Source organism: Daucus carota, chromosome 5 (genome assembly GCF_001625215.2).
Source record: "Daucus carota subsp. sativus chromosome 5, DH1 v3.0, whole genome shotgun sequence".
In the NCBI taxonomy this organism is placed as follows: Eukaryota; Viridiplantae; Streptophyta; class Magnoliopsida; order Apiales; family Apiaceae; genus Daucus; species Daucus carota.
This window is the reverse complement of record NC_030385.2, coordinates 39395663-39411572: the sequence shown is the minus strand read 5'-3', so window position 1 is coordinate 39411572 and position 15910 is coordinate 39395663. Positions and strand designations below refer to the sequence as shown.

The 15910-nt window shown below is 32.1% G+C and overlaps 2 protein-coding genes across 2 annotated transcripts; both read left to right on the top strand.

Annotated features, from left to right (window-relative positions):
• Nucleotides 1-146: 146 nt before the first annotated feature.
• LOC108222358 (uncharacterized) lies at nt 147-9025 on the top strand. Its single transcript, XM_064094041.1, has 4 exons — nt 147-748; nt 3398-3895; nt 4022-4159; nt 8361-9025. Exons 1-4 carry the CDS (start codon nt 277-279, stop codon nt 8870-8872), a joined length of 1620 nt encoding a protein of 539 aa, XP_063950111.1. The 5' UTR covers nt 147-276; the 3' UTR covers nt 8873-9025.
• Nucleotides 9026-12855: 3830 nt separating this feature from the next.
• On the top strand, nt 12856-13308 carry LOC135152884 (zinc finger protein ZAT11-like). Its single transcript, XM_064094040.1, has one exon. The coding sequence runs from the start codon at nt 12856-12858 to the stop codon at nt 13306-13308; it is 453 nt and encodes a 150-aa protein (XP_063950110.1).
• Nucleotides 13309-15910: the final 2602 nt, after the last annotated feature.

The window sequence follows — 15910 nt, the reverse complement described above, 5'->3', positions numbered from 1 at the left end:
CCTAGCTACTCATTAATCAACATAAGACGAAAGCGCCGACTCACTCAAAAACTAACCAACAGAAGAATATAGTAGTACTAGTATACGCTAATCACATACGTAAGAACCTGCACAGAACCTTATAAATATACACCAACTACCGCAACAATAGGACTCACTCAAATACAGCTTACAAACTCAAATACAGCTTACAACTTTGCGCAATCCATTCAACACAGAGAATTGTACACCAAACCCATTAAACACATTAAACCTTGAATCATATTTTACATTAAGATGACAATGAAGAGGAGTAGAGAAGATGAACAAACAATGGCCAACTGTCTCATGCTTCTTTCACAATTCGGCAAATCCCAGTCTGATCTAATTTCAGCCGGCCGTGTTTACGAATGCAAGACATGTAACCGGCAGTTCCCATCGTTCCAAGCGTTAGGCGGTCATCGGGCCAGTCACAAGAAGCCTAAATTAATGGCAGGAGATCTTCTACAACAAGTACCGGAGAAGCCCAAGACACACGAGTGCTCCATATGCGGAGCTGAGTTTGCTTTTGGTCAAGCTCTTGGGGGACACATGCGGCGCCACCGTGCAGAGATGGAGGCTAATTCTACTAGTACTACAATAAGTGATGATGCTCAAGAGGTTGTGAAGTTGGTGCCCATTATCAAGAGGAGTAATAGTTGCAAAAGGGTTTGGGGTTTGGATCTAAATCTTATGACAGATGATCGTAATTTTTTAAAGTTGGGGTGGTAGATGCTATGAATTTTTTGGGTCCGCTCGATATCTTTGAGATAATCATTCATTTGTATTTTCTTCCTTGTTATCTTTCTTCTCAGATAGGGAACTGATTCTTTCATTTGTTCTGATGCACACTTTTGCTGTAGCCAAAAATATACTTGTAAATTTGATTTAATCATTCTAATTAATTGAGCAAGCTTCCAGCTTATCAATTTTTATAAGAGAATTTACGGGCAAGCCAGTGCGAGATATATTTATACCTGTGACTTGATTGAGTTTCCTTGTATAAAGCAATAATTCCTTCTGCATACATGAGTACCCATTTTTTACGAAAGATCTCGTTTGGTCGGTAATTCGGTCGGAAATACCCGCTTTTTTTCCGACCACTTTGGTCGGAAATGCCCACTTTTCTAGTAGTGTCTAATTATCACCATGTTCAAATATACATCTCGAAATTAGATGTTGGTCTCTGTGGTTGTTCATGTCTGAACAATGTGCTTATACGAGGTGCAATGAAATCAATGGCTTGATAAAGTCTCGTATATAATTGAATTGAGTGGCAGATTCAAAGGTACATTTACATGCGAAAAGGTTTGTAGACTTGTCACTTATTCTTTTTAATGAATATTTGAAATGTATTATCGAGCAAACTTCAGCGCGCAGACACGCACGTATATGTACAGAGCTAATTAATTATATCTAGCCAAATAAATTTAATTTTGATAAAAAAAGGTGTTCATTCATCAAAGAGAATACAAATAAAAAGAGGAACATGGACCACTCCAAATGACTAGACTGAAATTCCGCAGCTTTTTTAATTAATAAATGAGTTGTATGGTTTCCTAATCGATCACAATTAACCGGAGAATTACATTTTCTATAGTTTTAATCAAGAGATCTAATATTTGAATTCTAAGATATCACTGTGATATAGAAATCTAAAAAATTAATATCATACTAGTCATACTAGCTTTTTCGTGCTTCTTACATGAGTCAAATTGCGATTATTACATTAGTCACTGTGAATCTGTAATTGTTACTCCCTCCGTCCCATTTTAACTGTTTTTGACTTTTTTACACGTATTTTAAGATGTTAAAAAAATTACACCTAAACACGATTATTTTTTATAAAATTTATATCAAATAAAAGTTTAAAGTCTAAACTTTTATTTGATATAAGAATTGAAATTTTTTATTGAGTGTAGATATTGTTTTTTTACACTTCAATATACGTGTTAAAAAGTCAAACATCAGTTAAAATGGGACAGAGGGAGTAGAATAATAGTAGTATTATTCTTATAATTTAAGTGAATATATACTTGAATGGTTGTGACTATTAGAATAGTGGTGTCTGTTAAAAGAATAGTAGTGTCTGTTGGAATATGAAAGGGTATCAAGTTTCTTTTCATAGTGTATATATATCTGATGGCCACAAATATTAGACATATCTTGAATACATACAGAAAACACAAACAATAGTCACAATACATACAATTCTCTTAGTTTTTAGTTCGCTGGTGTCTAAGAATTTGTAGTGCTTACGATTCTTAGAACGTTAATCCGCTCAATCCTGTAAAGCCACTGCCATCTTTACCTGAAGCACCGGTGGGGAGGCATAGTTGCTTTTAAGGACACGGTTTGCAAAATTGGGATCGGATTCTTTCTGCAGCATACTTCATAATAAACAGGTTCTGTCTCTCTGTTGTAAACTACATCATAATTTGCATGATATATTATGTGTTTATATATGATATACAAGTCAACATCATAATGGAATCAAGAGATGCTGTATTTTTTGAAGGTATATTTCCTTATAAAAAGAACATTGAAGGTGTGATACCAAGCAAAACACTAGATAACAGTGATGGAAATGAATCATGTTCTCATATGCAATTTCTGAGGAGGATAATCATGATGATGATCAATTAATTGGTCAGAAAAGATCACATAAATTAATATGTGACGAAAATGATGAAACAACAGATAGTGTGTCAAGAAGAAATAAAAGAGCAAGAAAATCAACTTCTTTTGGACCTGAGTTCATGACATATATAATTGAAAATGAACCTAGAACATTTCAAGAAACTATGTCATGTCTAGAATCAGCTTATTGGAAAGAAGCTGTAAATAGTGAAATTGAATCCATTCTGCATAACCACACATGGGAGGTAGTAGATTTACCTCCGGGAAATAAACCTCTTGGTTATAAATGGATTCTCAAGAAAAAACTTAAAATTAGATGGCTCGATTGACAAATACAAAGCAAGACTTGTGGCAAAAGGTTACAAACAAAAGAAAGGGTTGGATTATTTTGATACTTATTCACCTGTTTTAAGAATGACTTCTTTGCGTGTTCTATTGGCAATAGCTGCTCTCAAAGGATTGAAAATACATTAAATGGATGTAAAAACAGCATTCTTAAATGGTGAATTGGAAGAAGAAATATATATGGAACAACCCGAAAGTTTTGCGACTCCGGGAAATAAAAGGAAAGTGTGCCGATTAGTAAAAACTTTATATGGGCTGAAACAAGCTCCAAAGGAGTGGCACAAGAAATTTGACAAAGTGATATTGTCAAATAGTTTTAAAATAAATGAGTGTGATAAATATATATACTTCAAGAATACTCCTAATGGTTTTGTCATAGTGAGTGTATACGTAGATGATATGTTGATTCTTGGTAGTGATGAAATGATTGAATCTACTAAGAAGATGATAAAGAGTAACTTTGAATTTAAGGATATGGGAGTTATGGATGTTATATTAGGAATAAAAGTTATTCAATCATCAGATGGTTTAATATTGTCGCAATCACATTACATTGAGAAAATTCTTGAAAAGTTCAAGAAATATAATATTAAACCAATGCGTACACCACTTGAAGTGACAAATCATCTTAAAAAGAATAAAGGTGAAAGTGTGTCACAACTTGAATACTCTCGTATCATGGGAAGCATCATGTATGTGATGAACTGTACTAGGTCTGACATTGCTAATGCTGTAAGTAGGCTTAGTCGATATACACATAATCCTAGTAGAGAACATTGGAAAGCAATTATAAGATTACTAGGGTATTTAATGCATACTAAAGACTTTGGATTGCACTATAGAAAATATCCAGCAGTATTAGAAGGTTATATTGATGCTAACTGGATATCAGGTTCAAAGAATACAAAGTCTACAAGTGGATATGTATTAACTTTAGCAGGTGGTGCAGTATCTTGAAAATCTCGAAAGCAAACATGTAATGCAAAATCCACAATGGAATCTGAACTCATTGCTTTAGATAAAGCTGGTGAAGAAGCTGAATGGCTTCGAGATTTTTTAGAAGATATTCTCGACTGGGAGAAGCCAGTACCTCCAGTTAGTATACATTGTGATAGTCAAACAACAATTGATTTAACAGGAAATACAATGTATAATGGTAAGTCCAGACATATACGTCGAAGACACAATACAGTTAGAGACTTGCTTTCTAGTGGAATAATTTCTATTGATTGGGTAAAGTCTAAAGAGAATATCGCGGATCCGCTGACTAAATCATTAAGTAGGGAGCAAGTTGAACTGACATCGAGAAGAATGAGTTTAAAGCCTATCAAATGAGTTTACATGGTGGCAACCCAACCTAGTTGAATGAATGTTCAATATCTAGGTTCAATGGGAAAACAAAACTGTAACTAACTCAGCATGCACTGCAAGAACTATAACCCATTCTATGATGTCACAGTGCATATAATTTTTAGGGTAAGTTGTACTTTGTTGATTAATAGATCACAAAGACAATCTCTTAATGATCACTATAGTTTGATAAAGTCAAATGGAGTATCTAAGGATACAAGAACATAGTTGATCACCTATTTGAGTGTGAAGAGTGGCCGCTTCTATGCAAATCTCTGAAAGGCTGGATTTTCAGAAAAACACTCAGGAAACAGGCGGTGTTCAAGGCCAAAACGAACACACACATGAGAACAAAGACTAAGTTTAAAGGAAGGTGTGTACTATTTATTGTTGAGATTTACGAGATGGCTGACTGTTCAAGGCAAACATGCTCACTGATTGGCCCGTAAATCTAAATAACTAGTAACTAGGGTAAGTTCAAAGTCTTTGACTACTTATCACGAGGCATCTAACTTTAGGTGTAATTGTCAAGTCTATATTCAGGGGATTGTTAGAATAATAGTAGTATTATTCTTATAATTTAAGTGAATATATACTTGAATGGTTGTGACTATTAGAATAGTGGTGTCTGTTAAAAGAATAGTAGTGTCTGTTGGAATATGAAAGGGTATCAAGTTTCTTTTCATAGTGTATATATATCTGATGGCCACATATATTAGACATATCTTGAATACATACAGAAAACACAAACAATAGTCACAACACATACAATTCTCTTAGTTTTTAGTTCGCTGGTGTCTAAGAATTTGTAGTGCTTACGATTCTTAGAACGTTAATCCGCTCAATCCTGGAAAGCCACTGCCATCTTTACCTGAAGCACCAGTGGGGAGGCATAGTTGCTTTTAAGGACACGGTTTGCAAAACTGGGATCAGATCCTTTCTGCAGCATACTTCATAATAAACAGGTTCTGTCTCTCTGTTGTAAACTACATCATAATTTGCATGATATATTATGTGTGTATATATGTTTAATACTTATGTTTACTTATAATTTTGTTTTTACATATTAGTTTAATGTAATTAGGGTTATAACATATTTGCATCTAGAGTAAATATATTGTTCTGTTTTACTCTGTTCTTGTTCATCACTCTGTTTTATTTTATTCTTGTTTATATATTTTAATATACCAATTGTTAAAATATTTTACACACTAATTTTATAACAGTAATAAATAGAAGGAGCTGTACTTTTTTTCATCCGCTCCATGCTTTGTAAATGGGCAATGGCCGAAAAGATGATAAAAGACGAGAGACGTTCTCAGCATGACGAACGGAATCGCCTAATGTTAAAAAATATTTATTATTTATAAATGAGAAATTAGTTATATATTACAAGTAAGTTTATGTGTTATATTTATTAAATCGACTAATTTGATTTATGTATATGTATATAAAAAATATATTTGATAATTATAACAAATTTGGTATAAAAATTATGGTATAAAAATTATAAATTTAAATTTAAATTATTATAGACAATCTTTTAAAGTGGCCTTCAACATTTCTGTAGAATCAAATTTCAAAAATAAAAATAAGTCACTAAAAAAAAGTTAAGATTGTCAATTTCTCAAATTCTCGCATATAAGTCGAAATTTGATTTATAAATTTTTTACATAAACGATACGACTAATATAATTATGACTTCTAAACCCAGAAGTCGGGTTAAAAGCCTATCCAAATAATGGCCATCTCAACACCACCATAATAACAAACAAATTAAAATTCAAATATTTTTCTTAAGAATTGATACTAATAAGCGAGAGAAATTGTTACAGGAAAAAAAACAATATCAAAATCGATGTTTTATAGAGTAGTTTTACATGTCCCAATATCAAACTATTTTCAATCTGTTTTTTTTTCTTTTTTTAGTAAAAAAAAAAAATTAGTTCTGTCGATAATAACAAGACCAAATGAAGCGGTGATCTGCATTATATACGCAACTAGTAAGTTTTTTTTTGACGAATAATAAGATTTTATTGAACATAAAACATAAGAACACAGTCGGGATAAACCTCCAAACTGACAACTACAACCTGATTGTGAAACAAAAATCGAGTTAAACATATAGCCGCTCATCCCGTTTCCTCCATTTCTATATCTTTAATTTCTATTATAATAGTTTTCAATAAAATCGAGATCTAAATCCTTTTGGATGTGATCTTGTTATCGTACCCATCTTTTTGGATTGTTGATTGTCCCCTATTTTTGAGTGTATGTCTTGTTGTGTTTTTGATTCGTTGTCATGTTGTAAAAGAGCAATGACAACACGAAGATTTTCTGAAAATTATTAATTTAAAGCGACTCTCATGACTAAATTTTAAAATTTTATGTAACCGATCAGCTGTGATTCTATGTTGTGATGTCAAAAATTTTGAAGAAAAAAACCACCAGTGGCCCAGATGTGTAATAATTACATATATGATTTAGCTCTGAATTTTGTAAATAGATATAAACCCAAAACGTAAGTGAAGCATGAATAGAGAAATTACCAGGAAGCTATATTTGTAAGAAATATCATAGAAGGTGACATTCGTCAATAACTTGTGTTTGAAGTGTGCGCGTGTTTTGTTAACAAGGACCAGAAAACGAGCCCTTGAGAGTTAAATTTCCACTCAATGACGTCTTCTTTTCATCTTTTGTGTAGCGTCACATAGTCACACTACGTGTCCGCGCTATCGACTTCATTTTCTGTTTGTCTGTGATATCATCTACTATGCCCCTATGCCTCTTGACTTGGAGTCGGTTCGAGTTTCGACTAATGAATTACTTCCTTCGTTGCTTTATTTTTATAATTTTTTTACTGTTCGACACACATTTTAAGACGCACATAAAACATAATCTTATAATTTATTTTTGAATTTTTTTTATAAAAGTTTAAACATCAAATTTTTATACAGAAGAAAAAAATTTAAAATAATTAATCAAATTACATTTTACGAGAGCGTTAGAATGCGTGCCGAGTCCCTTTCCCCCAATGTAAACAAATGAGAGGGACGGAGGGAATATAAATTTATGACTCAATTTGATAGATTAAAAATTTATAAACAAAATTTACAAAATCTTGAATAATGTTAAATTAATTAACTTATGAATCATTAAGATACTAAAAATATAAACTAACTAGATAGATTGTCGATTTCATGATAATTTCAATTTTCATGATATTGATTTATTAAAACAAATAAATTTGTTAAATAATATATTTACTTTGGATATTATTTTATTATATTTTTAATTTAAATCAAAATTTCTATAAAACAACCGCGTTAAAGTTGCACAAACAGGCTCTTTTTTGGGTACCGGGATGGGCTGTATTGTTTCTGTTCAAATATTGAAGGTAACGTAAACACTACAATAATTTTGGTTTTGAAATAGAGTATTGCTAAGTGTGTACATAAAATTTGTACATAATGAGATGTCAATTAGTGTGTTGGGGTTTTAATTGAGGTTGTTGATGTGAATATGGAGACCCCAATTAAAATCCACCACATGTCATTAATTATGTACAAAATTTTGTATATAATTATGTGCACCAAGCATTTTCTTTTGAAATAATCATATCAAAGCATTTTAATCTTATGTAACTAATTTTTTTTTTTAGTATCTCTCCAAAGGAAAGGTAACTATTTTTTTTGTATAGTATTTCTCCAATTTATAGTCATAATAACAAGCTATATTTAGTTAATTAAAGAAATTTATATATTTTTAACCGCACAATGTTGACGCGCACATATATAAAGGAAAGAAATAAGATTAATATGTACAGTACCGTGTGAGCCACTTTCATTTTACACTACACATAATATACTCGGTAATGCCCACACGAAGGAAACAAGTAATTAGCAACATTGCAGCTTCTTGTCACGTTGCACTTGTAACTAGTAACTCCAGATCTCTTGTTGCCTATAAATAAGGAACCTAAACTATTAACTATCCTCACTTCTAAGTACCAACTCGCGAAACCTCTAGCATTTGGGTCAAACAACAAAACCATATTTGTACGAAGCCCCAAACCATACAACAAATGACAGTGAAAAGATACAGAGCAGATGAGCCGAAGAGCTTAATGCTTCTCTCTCGCGTAGGCGCTACAAAAACAGACCGTATATACGAGTGCAAAACATGCAGCCGCAAGTTCCCATCATTTCAAGCACTTGGTGGCCACCGAACGAGCCACAAAAAACCCATGTTGGCAGCAGGTGAGAAAGAGCCCGTAAAGCCAAAGACCCATGAGTGCTCGATTTGCGGCATGGAGTTTCCGCTAGGCCAAGCCCTTGGTGGACATATGAGGCGCCACCGTGGTGCTTATGAAAATTTTAGTGATGTTACTGAGAGAACTGATGATGATGATTCGACGAAGACAGTCCCGGTTTTGATGAGGTCAAATAGTGGCAAACGAATTTTGTGTTTGGACTTGAGTTTGAGGCCGTACGAGATCGATTTAACGCTAAAGTTATAGACGTATAGTTATGTTTTGTAGTCCTAAAAAACCTCCTCCGTTTTTCTTTTCTTTTCTATCCCTTCCTCGACACGAACTGTTCTGCGTCTGTTTGTCCATCTATGAAATATAATATAATACTCTTGTAAATTCAAATAATAAACTTTTAGATAAGACGTTCGTAACGAAGAACTACACACCGGCCAATATCCGGTGGCAGAAATTTAATTACTAACAAAGTCTTTATACATACGAAAACTATAATTTTTGTTTAGTGACATTATAATATAATTGAAAAATAAATTTTAATAAAGTATGATAAAAGTTTAAAAAGAGATGAAAATATAATATATCTTGAATTATATTAAATAAGAAAAACCATATTAATTCAAATTCAAATATAAAGTATTGAGTTCAATAATATCCGGATCAAAATGAACGGGTATTCATCGAACTAAATTGGTGGTGGTTAGACTGAACTTAAAATCCCAGTGACCTCAAAGTGGAAATCAACTTATTCAAGTTGTTCAGGTAAAAACTTATAAGTGGCCGTTTGATTCATGGATATCTCAAATTAATTACGGGATTTGTCCATTATAAACTAATAACTGGTGTTTGGTTGAAAAAAAAATAAAATATCAAATTAATACTTTAAACCCCCAAAGTATATATGGGTTTTTAAAACCCAAATAGAGAGGTTGGTATGAGATTGAGGTGTGAGATGCATTCATTTTTATTTTTTTTTGTCTCTATTTACGTACGTAATGAAATATTAATATTTGAAAAGATTAAATCAATAATGCAAACATATATAACTATAATAATTTATTAATATTTTTAATTAGTATAAATTAATAACTTATTTTTTTATAAAAATTGTATATAATGATTCCAGCACTCAACCAAACACAAGATATTAAATATGATATCTCAAATCCATACCAACTTAATCCGATACCTTATTTCAACCACATACCACTCCTCGAATCAAACGACCCCTAAGTGAATTTCTTACTCATAAGACTAAATCTGAGAAGTTAAAAATTATTTCTTTTAATGACTTTTTTTTTATTTTTAAAATTTGAATTTACACAAATGTATAAGATCACTTTAAAAGATAATTTTATTATATATTATTTATTTGTTATACTTAATAATTTAGAGCTATCAAAAATATTATTTAAACACATAAATTAAAAGTAACTTTTCACATATAAGTAACTTCTCACTTAGGCACCGTTTGACATTGCTGTTGTAGACACCAATATCAATTTTTTTTTCCTGAAAAGGAGGTGAAAATTTGTTTGATTAATCTAACTACTTTTCCAAACATAAGTTTTTAGCTCAAAAGTTGTTTTTAGGAAAAGTAGGCCCCCCATGTTTTTGGAAAAACTGCTTTTTCAGCTTTTATGGGAAATTGTCATAAAATTCACTATATCAACCTGACCAAATATATTATATTATTATATATAACTCAAAAATACAAATATCAAAAAAATTACTAAACATTTATTTTATTTCTATAACAACATTTTTTATCAGCATTTTTTCTAACAACACAAAAGTTTTTAACATCACCACCAAACAGACCTCTATAAGCAATAAGTACTTTTCTTAAATTAAGCCCAACGGTCCTTTATTTTGTCTTCTCCGCTCTATTAAAATTTTGTCTCTCTTTCAAATATGACAATTATAACGATAGGTGGGACATAATTAACCAACGGTATGTTTTCGAATGTGTCAATTTAAAATGAGATCCACCAACTGCTACGTGGTAAATGCATCAGTTACGATACATAACCGTTGCGGTAGTACATTTAAGTAGCAGATCATATCATTTGCTCTATATTTCAGTGGATAGAAATAAAACATAAAAGAAGATAGTTTGAAGATCGGAATACAATCAGATATCAGACCATATTGAACAAGCTAAAGTCGGAACTTATTTATACATCAACAATCTTTTTATCAGGTAAGTATTCATCGTTCGCAACAAAATATTATGATTCATGATCTAGATATCATAATCTGAAAGATCTAGCCATTTTGATGTTTGTTACTGTGAAATTGAAACACTAATTATGTAGTGAATCAAGCAAATGAATTACTTTTACATTAATTTAAATTTTTATACGAGTATTAAGTTGAGTTTTATGGTTATTCATCTCAATTTTGACCAAAGTTGACTCGAGAAGTTAAGAGAAAACGCAGTTTGGTAGGATATTATCTTTATATAAACAGAATGTCTGGTCCTATATGTAGGGATGGGCATTCACCCCTCCCCGCTCGACCCCGATCCGATCCCCGCCCCGTTTGTGTAGGGGATTCGGGGAATTTTTCGGGGTCGGGACGGTGAACGGGGAAAATTTAAAAAAAAATTCGGGGATCGGGGCGGGGTCGGGGATTCGTGTCTCCCCGCCACGATCCCCGACCCCGATTGTATATATATGTAAATAATAATATATTTATATGTAAATAATAATATATTTATATATTATACTAAATATATTATTAAAAATAGATACATTTTATAATATTATCAAAGTCTTAAGAAATAATATTTATTTTTATTGATTGATTATTATTATATTGTAATATAATATATTTAATAAATTTAAAATTGTCGTTTATTTATATTATAAATCAAAATTAATATGATTTGATGTTAAAAATATGAGATGATATCATTTTATTAGTATATTATGAGTTAGTAGTTTGTTTTTTATTGAAAAAGTATATTATATATTATAAAATAATTATTTTTTTATTAAAAACTAAAATATCCCCGAATCCCTGCGGGGATTCCCGTTTCCCGTTCGGGGCGGGGATCGGGGAAGAAAAGAATCCCCATTCGGGGTTCCGGGCGGGGTCGGGGATGAGTATTGGATTCGGAGATCGGGGCGAGGATAGCACTTCCCGACCCCGAAATGCTCCCGTGCCAACCCTACCTATACGACGTCAACCACTTTCTAAATGTCATCGCTAACTTTTTATACGACATCACACACTTAGAACTTTTCGCGATGCCGTCAATCCAATTTGAGTCCACCAGAACCTCCTTCGGACAAGTCTAAATGAACTTCAAAAAAGCTCAAGATCCGATACTGGATCCTAACCTGTCTGAATAGGCTTTACTCCTGCTCAATAGGTCTCGCATGCATTGACTTTACCAAGCTCCAGCTTAGGATTCAAGGTCCCACGAACCTCCCCACTCTCCTTGAAATATTGGTTTAAATTTTGATTTGTATTTATTAATTTAAACTACAGTTAAATTATATATATAATATTTAGTTTTTAGCTATGTTCACATTTGTCATGAGTTGAGCACTTTAGCTTGAATCAATATGCAAACATTCAAACTCAAGCTTGATATTAGAAATTCAATTTATTACATTTACGAGCATCTACACAATCTTTTTTAATTATTATGAAAATGTGTGATCAATAAAATCCAAGGCAACATGATGTGCAAATAATTTGTAATAATAATTTTTCGAAATCGCAAGTAATTAATTAAATATTTCATTTCAATATTCATCGCATTTGTAAATTTTAATTTTTTTTTAAGAAATACTATATTTGACCAGTAGTATCGATAAATTCTATTTCTTAATATTATTTCCGTAGTATATAAATAGCATATTTCATAAGTAAGAAATTATTACTCTTAACATAATATCTTAAAATATAGTATATCGTAGAATGGGAATTGGGATATTAGCGTATAGATTTGCGTCGTTATTATTAGTATTTGATTTGTAACACATAATTACTTGGCCATCAACCAGTGTACTCACTCGGTTAGTGTTCCACACACTCACACTTACAACTTGTTTTACACATACAAAAGACACACAATTTTATATAGTGATTACATAACATATAAGTTGCTTATAAGTTGCAGAGAAAAGATGGCCGGAGAGAAGCATGCAATTGAGGAAACAAAGAGGATGAAATTCTCTAACACAGACGCAGTGGAGAGTTTCGCAAGGGCGAACTGCGAAATGATCTTGCAGAGAGCCGAAAGTAGGAAGTCGTCGTCTAAGCCGGAAAAGATCTTCAAGTGCAAGAAATGTGAACGTAGCTTCTCAACTGTCCAATCCCTAGGCAGTCACAAAGCGAACCACAAGCGCATTGAACGACTTGGTGGTGGCGGAACGGAAGCCGAGATGAAGGGGCCCAAGCCCTACAAGTGCACTATGTGCAGTGCTGAGTTTTGGAACGGAATGGCTTTAGGTGGTCACAAGAGTAGTAAGCATTATCGTAAGCGCAAGAATCAAGACTTGCTTGGGAGTGATGAGAGTTATGGCAATAATGCTAGTACTGTTGCTGGTAGTGCTGCTGATCACTCTGATGATGTGAAGATGGTCACTGGTAATTGCTTTGACAAGAGGATGTTAGGGCTTGATTTGAATCTGAGTCCGGATGAGAATGAAATGAAGGTTTTCGAGTTTTAATTAGTTTCGTGGAGAGTCGAGAGTGGTTACTTAAATGTGAATTGTATGGAATTTGCATGTGTATGAATCATGATGTCTGTTCGACTGTTGCAGAACATGTAGGTTGGTGTTTCTTTACATGGTTATGAATTTGTTATGTGACTCTCTTGTTGGATTTTCAGTTTCAATGGATTAGTTTTGTGTTCTTGATCATTGTTTTTTCTCTCTTGCGGCTATGATTCTTGATATTATTGATGCGGGGTTTGTATTGGATTGAGATTTTAAGGTGTTCTTTTTCATTTATGAAATCGAGATATATTCAATTCAAATTTTATAAAATATTAGCAGAATTTATAAAATACAGTGTAGTATTGAATCAGGATTTTAAATTATATTTAAATTATAATATTTTTAATTAATATAAATTAATAACTTATTTTTTTTATAAAAATTATATATATTGATTTCAGCACTCAGCCAAACACAAGATATTAAATATGATATCTCAAACTCATACTAGCTTAACCCGATTTCTCATTTCAACCACATACCACTGCTCGAACTAAACGACCCCTAAGTGAATTTCTTACTTATAAGACTAAACCTGAGAAGTTAAAAATTATTTCTTTTAATGACTTTTTTTATTTTCAAAATTTGAATTTACACAAATGTATAAGATCACTTTAAAAGATAATTTTATTATATATTATTTATTTGTTATACTTAATAATTTAGAACTATCAAAAATATTATCTAAACACATTAATTAAAAAGTAACTTTTCACATATAAGTAACTTCTCACATAGGCACCGTTTGGCATTGCTGTTGTAGACACCAATATCAATTTTTTTTGCTGAGGAGGTGAAAATTTGTTTGATTAATCTAACTACTTTTCTAAACGTAAGTTTTTAGCTCAAAAGTTGTTTTTAGGAAAATTAGGTCTTTTCATATTTTTGGAAAAAACTGCTTTTTCAGCTTTTACGGGAAATTGTCATAAAATTCACTATATCAACCTGACCAAATATATTATATAATTATATATTACTCAAAAAATGCAGATATCAAAAAAATTACCAAACATTTATTTTATTAACAACATTTTTTATCAGCATTTTTTCTAACAACACAAAAGTTTTTAACAGCACCACCAAACAGACCTTTATAAGCAATAAGTACATTTTTTTAAATTAAGCCAAACGGTCCTTTATTTTGTCTTCTCCGCTCTATTAAAATTTTGTCTCTCTTTCAAATATGACAATTATAACGATAGGTGGGACATAATTAACCAACGGTATGTTTTCGAATGTGTCAATTTAAAATGAGATCCACCAACTGCTACGTGGTAAATGCATCAGTTACGATACATAACCGTTGCGGTAGTACATTTAAGTAGCAGATCATATCATTTGCTCTATATTTCAGTGGATAGAAATAAAACATAAAAGAAGATAGTTTGAAGATCGGAATACAATCAGATATCAGACCATATTGAACAAGCTAAAGTCGGAACTTATTTATACATCAACAATCTTTTTATCAGGTAAGTATTCATCGTTCGCAACAAAATATTATGATTCATGATCTAGATATCATAATCTGAAAGATCTAGCCATTTTGATGTTTGTTACTGTGAAATTGAAACACTAATTATGTAGTGAATCAAGCAAATGAATTACTTTTACATTAATTTAAATTTTTATACGAGTATTAAGTTGAGTTTTATGGTTATTCATCTCAATTTTGACCAAAGTTGACTCGAGAAGTTAAGAGAAAACGCAGTTTGGTAGGATATTATCTTTATATAAACAGAATGTCTGGTCCTATATGTAGGGATGGGCATTCACCCCTCCCCGCTCGACCCCGATCCGATCCCCGCCCCGTTTGTGTAGGGGATTCGGGGAATTTTTCGGGGTCGGGACGGTGAACGGGGAAAATTTAAAAAAAATTCGGGGATCGGGGCGGGGTCGGGGATTCGTGTCTCCCCGCCACGATCCCCGACCCCGATTGTATATATATGTAAATAATAATATATTTATATGTAAATAATAATATATTTATATATTATACTAAATATATTATTAAAAATAGATACATTTTATAATATTATGAAAGTCTTAAGAAATAATATTTATTTTTATTGATTGATTATTATTATATTGTAATATAATATATTTAATAAATTTAAAATTGTCGTTTATTTATATTATAAATCAAAATTAATATGATTTGATGTTAAAAATATGAGATGATATCATTTTATTAGTATATTATGAGTTAGTAGTTTGTTTTTTATTGAAAAAGTATATTATATATTATAAAATAATTATTTTTTTATTAAAAACTAAAATATCCCCGAATCCCTGCGGGGATTCCCGTTTCCCGTTCGGGGCGGGGATCGGGGAAGAAAAGAATCCCCATTCGGGGTTCCGGGCGGGGTCGGGGATGAGTATTGGATTCGGAGATCGGGGCGAGGATAGCACTTCCCGACCCCGAAATGCTCCCGTGCCAACCCTACCTATACGACGTCAACCACTTTCTAAATGTCATCGCTAACTTTTTATACGACATCACACACTTAGAACTTTTCGCGATGCCGTCAATCCAATTTGAGTCCACCAGAAC